Source organism: Sminthopsis crassicaudata, chromosome X (genome assembly GCF_048593235.1).
Source record: "Sminthopsis crassicaudata isolate SCR6 chromosome X, ASM4859323v1, whole genome shotgun sequence".
In the NCBI taxonomy this organism is placed as follows: domain Eukaryota; kingdom Metazoa; phylum Chordata; class Mammalia; order Dasyuromorphia; family Dasyuridae; genus Sminthopsis; species Sminthopsis crassicaudata.
In genome coordinates, this window is record NC_133623.1 from 56,890,353 (window position 1) to 56,904,905 (window position 14,553).

At 53.9% G+C, this 14,553-nt stretch overlaps 2 protein-coding genes across 2 annotated transcripts; one reads left to right on the forward strand and one right to left on the reverse strand.

The window, feature by feature from the left end:
- Positions 1-163: 163 nt before the first annotated feature.
- RASGRP4 (RAS guanyl releasing protein 4) lies at positions 164-12,024 on the forward strand. The gene is made up of 17 exons (XM_074278698.1): positions 164-311; positions 4,438-4,619; positions 5,202-5,307; positions 5,416-5,478; positions 5,915-6,046; positions 6,193-6,343; positions 7,365-7,538; positions 8,201-8,317; positions 9,044-9,319; positions 9,685-9,765; positions 9,882-9,986; positions 10,078-10,196; positions 10,384-10,528; positions 11,223-11,259; positions 11,341-11,454; positions 11,592-11,737; positions 11,855-12,024. Exons 1-16 carry the CDS (start codon positions 289-291, stop codon positions 11,723-11,725), a joined length of 1,959 nt encoding a protein of 652 aa, XP_074134799.1. The 5' UTR covers positions 164-288; the 3' UTR covers positions 11,726-11,737; positions 11,855-12,024.
- Positions 11,995-14,423, reverse strand: FAM98C (family with sequence similarity 98 member C). The gene is made up of 7 exons (XM_074278700.1): positions 14,293-14,423; positions 14,002-14,195; positions 13,738-13,872; positions 13,333-13,517; positions 12,955-13,032; positions 12,712-12,828; positions 11,995-12,440 (listed from the first exon to the last, which is right to left on the reverse strand). The coding sequence occupies exons 1-7, from the start codon at positions 14,346-14,348 to the stop codon at positions 12,147-12,149; spliced, it is 1,059 nt and encodes a 352-aa protein (XP_074134801.1). The 5' UTR covers positions 14,349-14,423; the 3' UTR covers positions 11,995-12,146.
- Between the last annotated feature and the right edge of the window lie 130 nt (positions 14,424-14,553).

Sequence of the window (14,553 nt, forward strand, 5' to 3'; positions counted from 1 at the left end):
AAAGAGAGAGGGACAGAAATGCAGAGCCAGGCGGAACTAAAGGGACACTGCAAGAACCTCAGAGGATCCCCCTCCCCCAGGCTACCCGGGGCTGGTCTCTCCCTGTCTCTTCCTCTCTCTCTGACAGGCAGTGGGGGAAGGGGGTCAGTTCCTCTTTCACCGGGAGGAAAAAAGCCCAGGCTCCAGAAGCTGTGAGGGGGCCTGAGGGGGAGGGGCCCAGAGACACCCAACCCAGCCTGGGCTACCTAGGAGCCTAGACCTCCTCCCCCTCCCTCCCTAGGGGGCAACATGAACCGGAAAGAAAGCAAGAGGTGAGGGGATCCCCTGGCCCCTGCCCCTCCTTCCTTATTGACTCCCTTCCTCCTGTTCTTCAGGCCCCTCCCATTCTCTTTATATCTGTCTCTTATTGGGGGTGGGGGGGATTATAGGGAGGACAGAGGGGAGGGAAGTGATCTAGCTAAGGATAAAAGGAGAACCAGAATGCCTAAAGTTTAGGGTCTATGTCCTTAAAGGAGGGATGAGGAGAAGAGAGGAAGTCAAAAGAGTTAAATCGGATGCTCCAGGTACCTCCTAGTTCTGACATTCTCTCCTCTAAAGTCCCTTCCAGTCCGAAAATTCTATGTTTTAAGGAAATCTAGCTTTCCTTAGAACACATTCTTTCTTGGTTCTGGCATTCTTTATTCTAAGGTCATACCAGTTCTGGTATTCTCTCCATTCTAGGGTTTTTCCAACTTCGTCATTTTTGGTTCTAAGACTATTCCTAGCTTTGACATTCTGTGCTTTATATTCTAAGAACTAGTCCCTTAAGGAAGAGGAAGGGGTTCTTCAAGCCATTCTGGGGGCGAGTCAATTGAAAATGGGGTGGGAGGAAGAGATGGGAGGTTTAGGTCCCCTTAAGACTCCTAGGCTGCAGGGTGGGGTGCCGCATATGTGGGTTGGCTGTGATCTTAGGCAAAGCATTGTTCCTTTCTGAGCCTTTCTCCTCCACAATGAAATGATCATTAAGGTACCAGCTAATGCCAAAATGATGAACAGTCAATTAACCTGGGTATTCTTGTTTTTTGTGTCCCTCCACAAGCAACAATGTAATTCCATATGTAATTGTGTTCCTATCTCTGCAACTGTGTTTAACATTGTTAAGTGTCTTCATGGGTAACTTTTTATCTGTCTCTATAACTGTATATAAAACATTGTAACTAACTTCAGTGTAACTTTGTATCTATCTATATAAGATTGAAATTGTCCCTGTAATTGTCTCCACATACAACTTTATTTCTCTGCAACTGTCTTAACATTTTAACTGTCTCCATGGGTAACTTTTTATCTCTGTAACATTATAACTGTCTCCAGTGTAACTTTGTATCTGTCTATAATATTGTATCTTATATGACTTTTTTTATTTCCCTGCAACTGAGTTTAACATTGTAACTATTCAAGTGTAACTTTATTTCTCTATTTCTGTAATTGTGTGTTGCACTGTAACTCTTTGCCTCCAGTGTAACTTTGTTTCTATCTCTATAACATTGAAACTCTCTAAGAAAAGACTGTGGGGATTACAACATAGTATTTTCACTTTTTTGTTGTTTCCTTGCATTTTGTTTTCCTTTTTGATCTGATTTTTCTTGTGCAGCATGATAATTGTGGAAATATGTATGGAAGAATTGCACATCTTTAACATTTATTGATTTACTTGCCATCTAGGGGAGGAGGGAAATTTTTTGGAATACGAGGTTTTGCAAGGATGAATGTTGAAAATTATCTATGCATATGTTTTGAAAATTAAAATGTTTTAATTTAAAAAAAGAAACTGTCCCTGTAAGTCTCCACATACAACTTTATCTCTCTGCAACTGTTTATAACACCGTAACTCTGTCTCCATGTGTAACTTTGTACCTCTATAAATCTAGCCATTGCCTATTTATCTTCATGAGTATAAACATGGATCTCCCTGGTTTCTGCACCATCTGAGAATCTGTGGACCTCTTTGTATATACTTATGTGTAGCACTGTGTCACTCTGTATCTTGTGTAACAGTTATTTATAACCCTCTTCCTGAGCGTAACATTGTGACTGTGATACCACTTGCCTATAAAGTTGTATTGCCCTGCATGTGTGTGTCTGTGTCTGTGTGTGAGCACATACGTGTGCACTCAGATCACACTGTAAGTCTGTGATATAGAGAAAAGACTTCTAGATTTTAGGGAGAAAGGGACCTAGATTCAAACTACTCAACTTTTCCTTGAGTTTAGTATGTCATCTCTTGAGATCTCAGTTTCCTTAATTGCAAAATGAGGAATTGGAGACCCCGAAGGAACCTTATATGTCATTTGGTCCAACTACCTCATTTTATAAATGAGGAAACTGAGGTCCCAAGAAGTTAAGAGGTAAGGTCAGTATTAACACAAGTAGTAGGGTAGTAGTTTATCTGGGATTCAAACACAGGTCTCACTTCAAATGAGTAGCTCTTTCTACTTAATCACACTGGTTGGCTTTTTTGTAGAGGTGGGGGTGTGTGGAGAGAAGAATAAAGGTGCATTACTTCATATATGGCTAGGTATCCTTGTTTTATGACAGGTTTAGCTGCATTGCTTTTTCTCTCCTCTTTTTTTATCTTTGCTACAAGGGGAAGGTTCTCTGTGGAGGAGAATGAAGGTAATAGCAAAACAAAAGATATTGATCTCTCATCTCTCTCTTTCCCCAATCTTAACTCTACAGAATTATCTCTCTATCTCTATCTGCATCTCTATCTCTATTTCTGTCTCTAAGGAAGTTAGATTTGGTAAGCTCTAAATTAAATTAAAATCCTATTAATTAAATTAAAATTAAAATTTTAAATTTAAAAATTAAAAAAAATTAAATTAAAATCCTATCTCTCACATCTCACATTTGGTAAGCTCTAAATTAAATTAAAATCCTCTCTCTCACATCAACTATGAAAATTTATATTAGGCATCTAGTTTCTCTAGAACTCAGTTTCCTTTCCTGTAATGTGAAGATGATATTTGTACTTTCCACCTTCCAGAATTCTTGTGAGGAAGCACTTTATGACCCTGATGTCATTTTAGAAATGAGAGTTATTATTATCACTCTGTGTCATTTCGATCCATCTGTCTATGTTGGTATGTTTGTCTCTCTCTGCCCGTTTCCCTCCTACCCAATTCCACACCCAAAGATACCCCCAAAATAGTCTCCTGGAAAACCACCGTGTCCCAAGGGGTAGGGCAAGAGAAGATCTAGTATACTTGGGTCCCTGGGGCTCTCCCCAGGGCTGGAAACTCCAGGTTGCCCTAGGGATCTCAGGGGGTATGACACACAGCACTTGGGCTGGCTGGATCTCCTGACCACTAATTTTACAGGGCTCTGCTCTCCTCTGAGAGAGATGGGCCAGGACCAGGGACAGGGAAAGACCTGCCTGGAAGCAGGTAAGAAATGGGCAGTAAGAAGGAAAGGGGGTGGAAGTGGGTTTCAGAAGAAGGAAAGGATTTAGGTACTTCCCCTTCTGCTGGTGCTAGTGGGGGAGCCAGGCCAGGCGAGGGGAAGGAGCTGAGGTTCTGGGCCACTCCCAGATGCCTTCACACCCTAGGACTTGTCAGGGTGTGTGTGCTTGGGAGGAGCTGTGCACTGACTGGACACCTCACAGGCTTTCTCAATCTGGATTCATGTTTAAAAGAAAACCTGTGACAGTTTCTTCTTTCTCTGGCTCTATCTTTTCTTCTTCCCCCCAAGACACCTGGATATAAATCCTGGCTTTGCTCAAGGCCTTTCTTTTCTAGATCTCAGTTCCCTCATCAGATTTGTTCTAGACAATTCGTCCCGGTCTTAACGTTCTGTGATCAGTGTCCACAATTCTTTTTTTCATTATTGTCCTTGTGTTTTTCCCACCCGGCCCCTTTCTTCTGTCTCTTTTTCTGTCCTCTCTCTGCTCTCCCTCTCCCTCTTTGTCCTTCTCTGTCTCCCCCTCCATGTGGGTCTCATCCTGAGTTTCTCCCCCCCCTTCATTCCCCAGAGGCCCCTCTGTTCCATGCTGGAAGGTTTATTTTTAACCTTTCCTTGAAGCTACCTCAGCCCTAGGGACTCAGTCCAGCTCGGAGGAGCTGGAGTCAGTGACTGAGAATTCCCTCATCCCCTTCCCCACAGATGGCAGCCCAGATGCCTGGAATCCTGCTAAAGGGGAGACGGGCAAATGAGACATCTGGACTTCCATCTCACCCTGTCTGGGCACTCTGTTCATTATAGTGGGGGGTGGGGGGTCCTGGGCTGGAGAGTGTAGGTGCGTGGTCCCGAGCAATCTTGAGGGTCTGCCTGAAGGAAGCGACGCCTGGAGTAGCAGGGTCCTGTGAAAGGGAGGCGGGGCTTAGGGAGCACCCTGAGTGGGCCTGGGGGATGGAGGGGGGGGGCTCTGTGTGCTGCGCTGTAATGCCAGGGCTCTGCCTGCAGGAAGGCTCACTTGGAATGCTCGGGAAGTGCACCTGCCCGGGGGAGGGCCCGCCAGGGCCGCAGGCACATGACTTGCCCCAGTCCCCGGGAGATCGACAAGGTCATGGCCTCCATGACGCTGGGCCCCCTCAGCAGAGGCTGCAGCCTGGATGAATTACTGGAGAAATGCATCCATTCCTTTGGTAAGTGGCCACCACTGCACTGGGAACTCCCCCAACCTATACTCTACACAGGCCACCAGGTGGCACCACAGAGCACGGACCTGGAGTCGGGAATTCTGTTCAACTGTGACCTCAGACACTTATTTGTGGGTCATTCTGGCGAGTCACTTAATCTCTGCCTCTGTGTCCTAATCTGTAAAGTGGGGATAATAACACCTACTTCCAGGATTGTCATAATCGTACAGTACTTTGCCCAGAGACTGGCACACAGTCAGCACTATATAAATGCGCGCTGCTGCTGCTGCTGCTGTTACCTCTGACCCTTTTACTTCACTAGCTGTATATGTAACGCCCTTTGCTCTCTGACCCGCCGGCCTCCCGGCTCCCCTGACGCCCAAGAGGGTGGGTGATGGGCAGCACCCTGGGCTCAGAATCAGACAACCACGTGGCTAGTCCAGTTTCTCCCTGGCCCTGAGCCTCCCCACCTGGGCAGCGAAGGGGGGACTTGGCCTTTAAGGGCGGGATAATCACCCCGTGAGCCTCCTTGTGCTCGGTGACTCCCCCCCGCCCCCGCCCCGTCCTTCTCGCCCCTGATTGATGCAGACACCGCCGGGGGACTGTGCCGAGGGGACCACATGCTCAACATGGCCCTGACCATGCACAGCTGGGTGCTGTCCTCGGCCGACCTCGCCCAGCGCCTGCTCAGCATATATCCTCCCGGGGAGCGGCGGCGGGGCTAGAGAGGGAGGGGCGGGGTGGCCAGGACTGAAGTGGGGGGGAGTGGAAGCTGCCGTGGGAGGACCCTTAACAGATTCACGTACCAGGAGGCTAAAGGAGACCGACAAGAGCAGAGACGGCTGCAGATCTGTAACCTAGTCAGGTAAGACCCTGGGGCTCAGGGCACATTCTTACCAATCATAGATAAGTGCCACAACATCCTGACCAATCACAGAGCAGTCCCACAACATCCTGGCCAATCACAGATAACTCCTACAACATCCTGGCCAATCACAGATAACCCCACAATATGCCTTAGCACCGAGCCTGCTCCACTAAATCCAGCCCCAACCTTCCTCCCAGAGGCATCCCAGGGGAGTATCCAGCTGTCAGATACCCCCTGCCCCCGCCCCCACACACACCTCAAGATTGTCTTGCTTTAAGCCTTTGGCCCTTATTTTCCGATCCTGTCAAGTAAATGAAACTAGACTAAACGATCCTTCCAAGCAGCAGGAACTCTTAACCCCCCATCACCAGCTCCCAGAAATGACCTTTGCCTCCCTTCCGGAGACGTCTCCTGATGTGACCCTCTCCCTCAGGTACTGGATGGGGCAATTCCCCGAGGCCCTGCACCTGGAACCCCAGCTGGATGAAATCATCAGCAAGTTCTGGGAGTTGGTGAGGCAGGAGGGCAATGCGGCCCAGAGATGCCTGGGGACCCCCACTTGGAGGTGAGGGGTTTATCACCATCTTTTCTCTCTTCCGGTATCCCAACCCCTCTCTGCAATATCTCTCCCCCATCTGTTTTTTTTCTGGCATCTCTCCCTTATATGTTCCTTCTTCTTGAATCATTCACCCCCTTTTATTCCCTCCTCAGCTTGAGTCCCCCAGAGGGACCCGTCCCCCCACCCAACAGCCCAGGGCTGGGGAAGAAACGCAAGGTGTCCCTCATCTTTGACCACCTGCAGACAGGGGAGCTGGCAGAGCATCTCACGGACCTGGAGTTCAGGGCTTTCCGAGCAATCACGGTGAGCTCCTTGGACAGATGAGTGTCTCGGAGAGAGAGGGAGACCCGGGTCTGTTCACATGGACCTTGAGAAAGTTTAATATAGGGAAGAGACAGAGGTCCAAGTTGAAGGCCCTAGATGCTTGCATCCAGAAACAGCTTTGAGGGAGAATGAGTCAGTGGTCAAGGCGGGGGACAAGAAACAAGGGGATTCAATGGTCAAACCTGGGTGGGCCCCAGGACTCAGGTTCTAGACAAGGCCTAGAGGCAGACGCAGAGGGTGGTGGGCTTAGCAAACTTCTGGAAGCAAGAATTAGGTCCCTTTGGGGGCAGCTAGGTGGCGCAGTGGATAGAGCACCAGCCTTGAATTCAGGAGGACCTGAGTTCAAATATGGGCTCAGACACTTAATACTTCCTAGTTGTGTGACCCTGGGCAAGTCACTTAACCCAGCCTCAGGAAAAAGGAAAAAAAAAATATATATATATATAAAGAATTAGGTCCCTTTGAATCTGAAGCCTCATGCTTACTTGACTAGTAAATGTTGAGATGAAGGAATAATCGGGATACTTGAAATCTAAGACATGGATGTGAAGGAAGTAGAGACTTGGGGTGGGGTTTGGCTGAGTTGGTCCTGAGGCAGGCCTGTCAGAGGAGAAGATGCGAGAGACCGTGCTTTGCCTTCTGGGAGTGAGGGATTGTGAGAGGGACGGGTATCCCCTCTAGAAGTCATAGACAGAGGCCTAGGGCTGAGACCTAGCAGGAAGGGGAGAGGAAGCTCCACTGGTGAGGCCTAGGGCTGAGACCTAGCAGGAAGGGGAGAGGAAGCTCCACTGGTGAGGGCTGGAGTTCGAATACTCTGGTGCGTTGATTTCTTGTACCCTAAGACAGAGCTACGGAGGTCCCATGGGCGTTAGGGCTGGAAAGAGGGGTGGTGGTTCTAATGCTTATGGACTAAGGTAAGACCTAGACAACTGCCTCCACTTTGAGCCTCTGGGGTAGCTCCGTGCATGGGGTCAGGACGTTCCTGAACTTTTCTCCCCAGCTGCAGGACCTGCGAGGCTATGTACTCCATGGCACAGTCCGAGGTTGTCCAACCCTGGAGGGCTCTGTAGGGCTCACCAACAGCGTGTCCAGATGGGTACAGGTCATGGTCCTGAGCCGGCCCAGCCCATCGCAGAGAGCCCAGGTGCTTGACAAGTTCATCCACGTGGCCCAGGTGAGGTCCCTCTCCCAGCCACCCTGTATGTTCTCGGTCCTCCAAAGCATCATCATCCCCGATTGTACCAGGCCCTGGCTCCATCTCCTTGAGAATTTTGGGGCCATCCCTGAGTCCATCTGCTTTTAACTTCCCACAGCCCCCATCCACTCCCAATTTTATAACAAGAGTTTATAGATTCACAGATTTAAAGTAGGGAGAAAAGGGAAGACTAGAAGGCTTTCTAGTTTAATTCCCTCACTTTACAAATAAGGAAACTGAGGCTCAGAAAGCTGAAGTCCGGCCCAAAGTCACACAGGTGACACAGTGGCAGAATTGAGATTCTGAACTCAAAATTGTCATTCAGCAACGTCCAATTCTATGTGTCCCATGGACATCATTCATCTATGGGGTTTTCTTGCCAAAGTGGTTTGCCATTTCCTTTTTCCAGCGGGTCCCCATTTAACACATGAGGAACTGAGGTGAATAGGAATTAATGATGTGCTCAGGCTCATCCCCAGTTGAATCCAGATTCACCTCTTTCCAAATGTAGTACACTTCCCCCCATACTAAGAGGGACTATCCCCCCCAGCCCCCAACACCTGCCTGGCTCTCGCCTCCAGTCTGTACACCCCGGTCTGACCCTCCCCCAATCTGTGCTACATCTTCACTTCCTTTCTCAGAGGCTGCGGCAGCTGCAGAACTTTAACACGCTCATGGCAGTGACTGGTGGCCTGTGCCACAGTGCCATCTCCCGGCTCAAGGATTCCCATGCACATCTGAGCCCCGACAGCACCAAAGTGAGCAACCAGACCTGCCCCAGGATACCCTCTCTGCCCCCGTTCTCCCTGGGCACGGATGCCCATGTGCTCCTGGTCTCCCCCAGTCCCACAAAAAATGGGGTGCGGTTTCCTCTCTATCCTTGAGTCCCAGCTGCTCCCGATTCATTGGGCAACCTTGGCCCAGTCCTTTCCCTCTCCTGGCCTATTTCTTCCTTAGTAAGAGAGGGACTCTCTGGGCCTTAGGATCAGGGCATGAAATCCTTTCCCCTCTCCTGGCTTGTTTCCCCCTTAGTAAGAGGGTGATCTCTGAGAGGCCTTCCTGGGCCCTCAGGGCATGAAATCCTTTCCCTTCTCCTGACCTCAGTTTTTCCCTTAGTAAGAGGAGGTGGGTGGTCTCTCAGAGGCCTCCCTGGGCCCTCAGGGCATGAAATCCTTTCCCTTCTGACCTCAGTTTCCCCCTTAGTAAGAGGAGGTGGGTGGTCTCTGAGAGGCCTTCCTGGGCCCTCAGGGCATGAAATCCTTTCCCTTCTCCTGACCTCAGTTTTTCCCTTAGTAAGAGGAGGTGGGTGGTCTCTCAGAGGCCTCCCTGGGCCCTCAGGGCATGAAATCCTTTCCCTTCTGACCTCAGTTTCCCCCTTAGTAAGAGGAGGTGGGTGGTCTCTCAGAGGCCTCCCTGGGTCCTCAGGACCAGCTCTACCTCTCCAGTCCCCGCCATGCCCCCTCTGGTTGTTTTCTGACCCTCAGACCCTGTTAGAGCTGACAGAACTCCTGAGTTCCCACAACAACTACGCCCTCTATCGTCGGGCGTGGGCCAGCTGCTCAGGCTTCCACCTGCCTATCCTGGGTGTCCATTTGAAGGATCTCGTCTCGCTGCACCAAGCCATGCCAGACCACCTTCCGGGAGGGCAGCTCCACGTGGCCAAGCTCAACAGCCTCTACATTCGGCTGCAAGAGCTCAGAGCTCTCCAGGCCCAGAGCCCTCCTGGTGGCGTCAACCAGGACCTGCTGCATCTGCTCACGGTGCGGGAGGACTGGGGGGCAGGACGAGGGCCCTTTCCCTTTGCCTCAGCTCCCCCACTATGAGGAGGAGGGAGGGAGCCTAGGGAGCATGGACCTTGACTTCCACACAAATGGTCAGAACTGAGACAAGAAAATGTAAAAAAGTGAGGGCTGATGCTGGAAGCACAGTGAGGGATCCCCGGGCCAAGCAGCTAATGCCAATGCCACCATGCCACTTTGGGCACTGAGTCTCACAGAAGCACAAGGGGGAAGGGGCAGACGGGAAGCCAGGTGGCCAGAGCAGGGCCTCAGGCAGCAGGAAGGAGCCGAGGGGCTCAGCTATGGGCACGAGGGCACGGTCTGACGCCCCCCCACCTTTCCTCCAGTTGTCCCTAGATCTCTTCTACACCGAAGATGAGATTTATGAACTTTCCTATGTCCGGGAGCCCCGATGCCCCAAGACTCTGGTGAGAACAGCCCTTTCCTCTTCCCCCAACCCCCACCATGTATCCTAGACCTCTGAACTCTAAACCCTCAGACCTTGCCTTCCAGGGCTAATATCTCCCTGTGTCCCTCTCTGCAGCCCCCCTCCCCCTTCAAAGCACCCCTTGTAGTGGAGTGGGCTCCAGGAGTAGCCCCCAAGCCTGACAGGATCACCTTGAGTCGACATGTGGAACAGTTGGTGGAGGTGAGGCACCAACTATGCATTTACTGAGGGGAGGGGAGTGGTAAAAGCGGGGTGTATTCAGACTGGCAGCCTGGGTCCCTTCCTTCTACAGTCTGTTTTCAAGAACTATGATCCAGAAGGCCGGGGCACCATCTCGCAAGAAGACTTTGAACGTCTGTCCAGTAGTTTTCCCTTTGCCTGCCATGGTCTCCATCCACCTCCTCGACAGGGGTGAGGCACAGACCAAGGTCCCTTTGAGGGGGTGGGGGGGAAGGGGGAAGGATTGAGGGATGTGAATATAAGGGGCCCTTACTCAAGTGAAGGAGGCTGGGCTTTGGGGTCCTTGAGGGGTGCCCGGATATCTGGGCCCAAGGGAAAATTCTTTGACTTGGACCTTTTTTTATCCTGACTCGCCCAGTGACGGTCCCTTCAGCCAGGAGGAGCTGACAGCTTACCTGCTTCGGGCCAGTGCTATCTGCGCCAAGCTGGGCCTGTCCTTTCTACACCCCTTCCATGAGGTCACTTTCAAGAAGCCCACGTTCTGTGGCAGTTGCAGTGGCTTTGTAAGCACATCTCCCCTTCCTCTCCCCGCGCCTCACCTGTCCCATCCCACTACCCCCTGCCCACTTGTCTGAGGCTGAAGGTGCCCCGTCCCCTCCATTAATCACACCCTAGGGACCAGATGTTCAGCTTCCTAGGGAACCCAAGTCTCTGTCTCCCCGCCCTGGTTCTCAGTCCTAAATACTAACTTCCTTGGTAAGTTCCAGGATAGTTTCCCCAGGTGGGTCAGATGGGATATTCTTTAAGGCCTCAGGTCTGCAATTTGAGTCCTCCTGCCCCAAGCCTACTCCGAAGACCCCAATGTCCAGGCCCTAAGGACCCACTGCTGCTGTCCCCCCTTAACTGGGGACCTGGCTTACTACCCTCCCTGTCTAACATTGCCAAAATAAACGTAAATAATGTGCAAGAGGGACAGAAGGCTAGCCTTGGGGCCAGAAAGATGGGGATTAAAAGCCTGATAGTTTGTCATGTCACTACTCTGTCAGCGTTCTAGGCAAGTAGAGCCAGTAGGTGTCAAGCTGCCTTGGGAGAGGGAGATCCATAGAGAACAAACCTCTGGGGCAGCTTTCATCCCTTAAACATGCATAAGGTGGGGAGCAGGAGGAAGATGCCTCCAAGCTCAGCCACCTCTGGAGCCCTTACTGTCTCCCTCCACTGGCCAAGTAACCCTCCCTCCTTCATTTGCTCTCTCCTCAGCTCTGGGGAGTCACCAAGCAGGGCTACCGCTGCCGAGGTGAGTGATGGTGAGGGAAGGGGGCAAAGGGTACTTCTGGGCCCTGGCCTCTATGACCAGCCCTCCTTCCTTCTCTCCCAGACTGCGGGCTCTGCTGTCACAGACACTGCAAGGATAGAGTGGAGGTGGAGTGCAAGAAGAAGGTGGGAGCCAGCCCTCCTGGGCTCCCTCCACCACAGGAAGTCCCCACCACTGGTGAGGCCCCTTTTTGAAGAGATCCTGGTTCCTAGTTCTGGGGCCTTGGGCATGGAAAGAATTGGACCCCTGAATCCTGGGCAGGGAACTGAAGGCTGCAGGGAAGCCTCTCGAGACCCCGCTTCCTCCCTTCTTAGGTTCTGAAGACAGCTCCCCTTACCCATCACCTTCTGGGACCCAAAAGAGAGCCAACCTCCGTCACGCCTGGACCCAAACCGAGTCTGCCCTGAATGGGGCCACCTCAGACAAGGCCCCTACCCCTGTGCTATAGGAGACACAACTGGTAAGAAGGAGGGGGAGGGAGACGAGGGGATGGACAGACTGCGACTGGGGGCCCCGATCGATGCCAGAGCACTTGGGCAGGGCGCTTCTGCCCTCGGGGCCTTCCATGTGCCCACAGGATCCCAGACAACTGGTGCTGGAGCTGGATGGTGCTGACTCAACACGGAAACGTGACTTTGGAGACAAAACCCAAAGCCTTAATCTCATTTCCCCCCTCCCCATCCTGCCCCAGCCACAGGCAAAAACACGGGATGCAGATATTGTAAATTAAATCTATTTTTCCAGAAATCTTGGCTTTGGTGAGTATGAGAACCAGAGGGAACTGGATGCAAATCCTGTGGTCCTTTGGGCCACTCCTCCCCCCGTGACAGAGGTCTCCCGATGGGCCCTGGGAGGGTAGCAGCATCCGTTCACCGTCTTTTCTTCTTCCGTGCCCAGCGTTGGTGTCCACCCTCCCTACGGCTCTGCCAGGTGGGCATAGGGGCCTCCAGCTCATTGGGCCGGCCCCCTCGGTCAGGGACCGGGCCCATCAGCACCTTATTGATGGGGCAGCAAGTGACAAGACGGGCCGCCCGGCCTGAGGCCGGAACCAGTCGGGAGAGGTCAGCCCGGGAAGCCAAGACGTGGGCAAGGGAGATGTCAGACTCAGGGGCCAACCCCTGCCGTAGGGGCTTCAAGACGTTTGTCATGGCAGTACCCTGGGTCTGGGGGGGAAGAAAACCAGGCTGGGAGAGCAACTCCGGTGGTCCCAAGCCCCAACAGCAAGGTTCTTTTATTAGTTCTGCCCCATTCCACACTACTATCATTCAGGACCTCAGTTTCCCCTTATGTAAAATGCAAGAGGGAGCGAGGTCAGCTCCAAGGTCCCTTCCAGTTCTCATATTCTAAGAACCCAGGACTCTAAGACTGTTTCGATACAGACCTTGAGGGTGCTGAGTAAGCGGGCCCTCCTCCTGTGATGCTCACACTACCCACCTGGGCCCTCTCTGTCCAGTGGAAGGCAGACGCTGTGAGATCCAGCCTGGTCAGCATGAGCCGGCGGCGGTAGCAGTACTGGTCCTGCAGGCAGCTGGAGAGGTTACTCAGGGCCTCCTGTGCAGGGGATTGGCCAGTCAGCTCTTACCTCCGCCTCCCAGTGCGGGGCCGCACCTCTATTTGCTCACCCTTCTCTCACCCCCTTTTGCCATCCCTATCCCAGAAAGCGGGAGTCTCTCATACCCATCGGGGGGTATCCAGAGGCTGAGTGAGGAGGGGGTCCAGGTGTCCGGGGGGCAGTGAAGGAAGCAAGTCGGAGATCTAGAAGTGGGGGAAAGAGAGGTTGCTAGGTGGGAAAGGGGGAAAAAAAACTAGGGGAGAAGAACTCTGCCCCTTCCTCTTTCACGTGAAGTTCCCTGTGCTCGTTCATGCTGAGGGGGAGCCAAGGAAGAGAGCTGGGCCCGCAGGAGAGCACAGACCCTGGCTCAGTCCCACGTGGAGAGATGAGGGCAGGGAGGAAATGGCCAATCACAAAGTGGGCGCGGAACGTGGGGAAGGGCCTGGGAAGAAGTGGGCAGGAAGGAGGCTGGCGAAGGGAAGCTCAGCCCAGGGAGCCCCCACCTTGGCATGGACGTCTCGCAGCAGCTGGCTGGCGGGGGTCCCTGGCTCCGGCTGCGGCATCCCCAGAGCCTGCAGAGTCAAGGCCAGCTCCCCCTGAGCTTCCTCCTGAGCCTCAGCATGGGAGGGGGCGGCGGGGCCGCGCAGGCTCAGGAGCCGAGCTGCCTGGAGCTCGGAAAGGAGAAAGCCTGAGAGGGCAACAGGATGCCAAAAGCTGGGCATGCGGGAACAGGGGGTCTGCTCCTCCGGCCCCGCCCCTTTACCTCCCAGCGCCTTCAGACCCCGCCCCCTGAGTCCCAGCCTCCGAACTCTAATCCCTCCCCCTCAACGGGCTGGTCCCTGAGCACGCAGCCCCGCCCATACTTTAACCCCGCCCCTCCCACCGTTCCCAGCCCCCCAGTCCCTCACGAAGCAGGCGCAGGCTGCTGCCGGGGTCCCGGAGCCGAGCCGTGGGGTTCCCCGTCGTGAGGGCCCGGTCCGGGCAGTGCAGCTCCCGCAGCAGGTCGCTCAGCTCCAGCAGGAAGCAGTCCTCCGTTTCGGGGCCTGCGGGGGAGGAGCCGCTGAGAGTTGGGCGGGGCTTCCCACGGCTAGCCACGTGCCCGCCGCCGGGCCACGCCCCTCCCCCTCCGGCGGCCCGGCCCCTCCCGATCCCGCAGCCCGGGCTCCGCTCACCGTCGGCGTCCCCGGCGCTCAGGGCCGCGCCTTCCTTCAAGGCCCCCAGCGCGCCGAGCTGGGCAGCCAGGCGTGCGCACAGGGCTCGGAAGTGGGCGCACGACGCTCCGCGGGCCGCGGCCTCCGCTAACCGCGCTCCCGCCTCCGCCTCCGCCTCCGGCCCGGGCTCCTGCCCCGGGAAGTCTGCCGCGCACCTGCCCCGGGAAAGGGGCGGAGGTGAGGCGGGCCGGCTCCGGCGGGTGCCTCTGGCCGCCCGCGCCCACCCCGAGCGCGCCGCTGCCCAGCCCTTACCCGAGGGCCTGCACGGCCCGCGTCAGCCAGGCCACCTCCTCCGGGCTCCCCGCCATGCCTGCCCTCCAGAAGCCGCCGCTTTGGGATGTCGGACTCCGCCCCCGGGCCGGCTGCGGCTGCGCCTTTGGAGCCTCCGGCACGGGGGCGGGCCAATGCGGAGCCACGCCCCCTGCAGGCTTGCGGGTTCCTAGAGGGGGCGTTCGTTCCCATAGCAACCGGAACCCAAGCGAGGGAGCGCTCGTGACTGATGCCAGAGCCCTG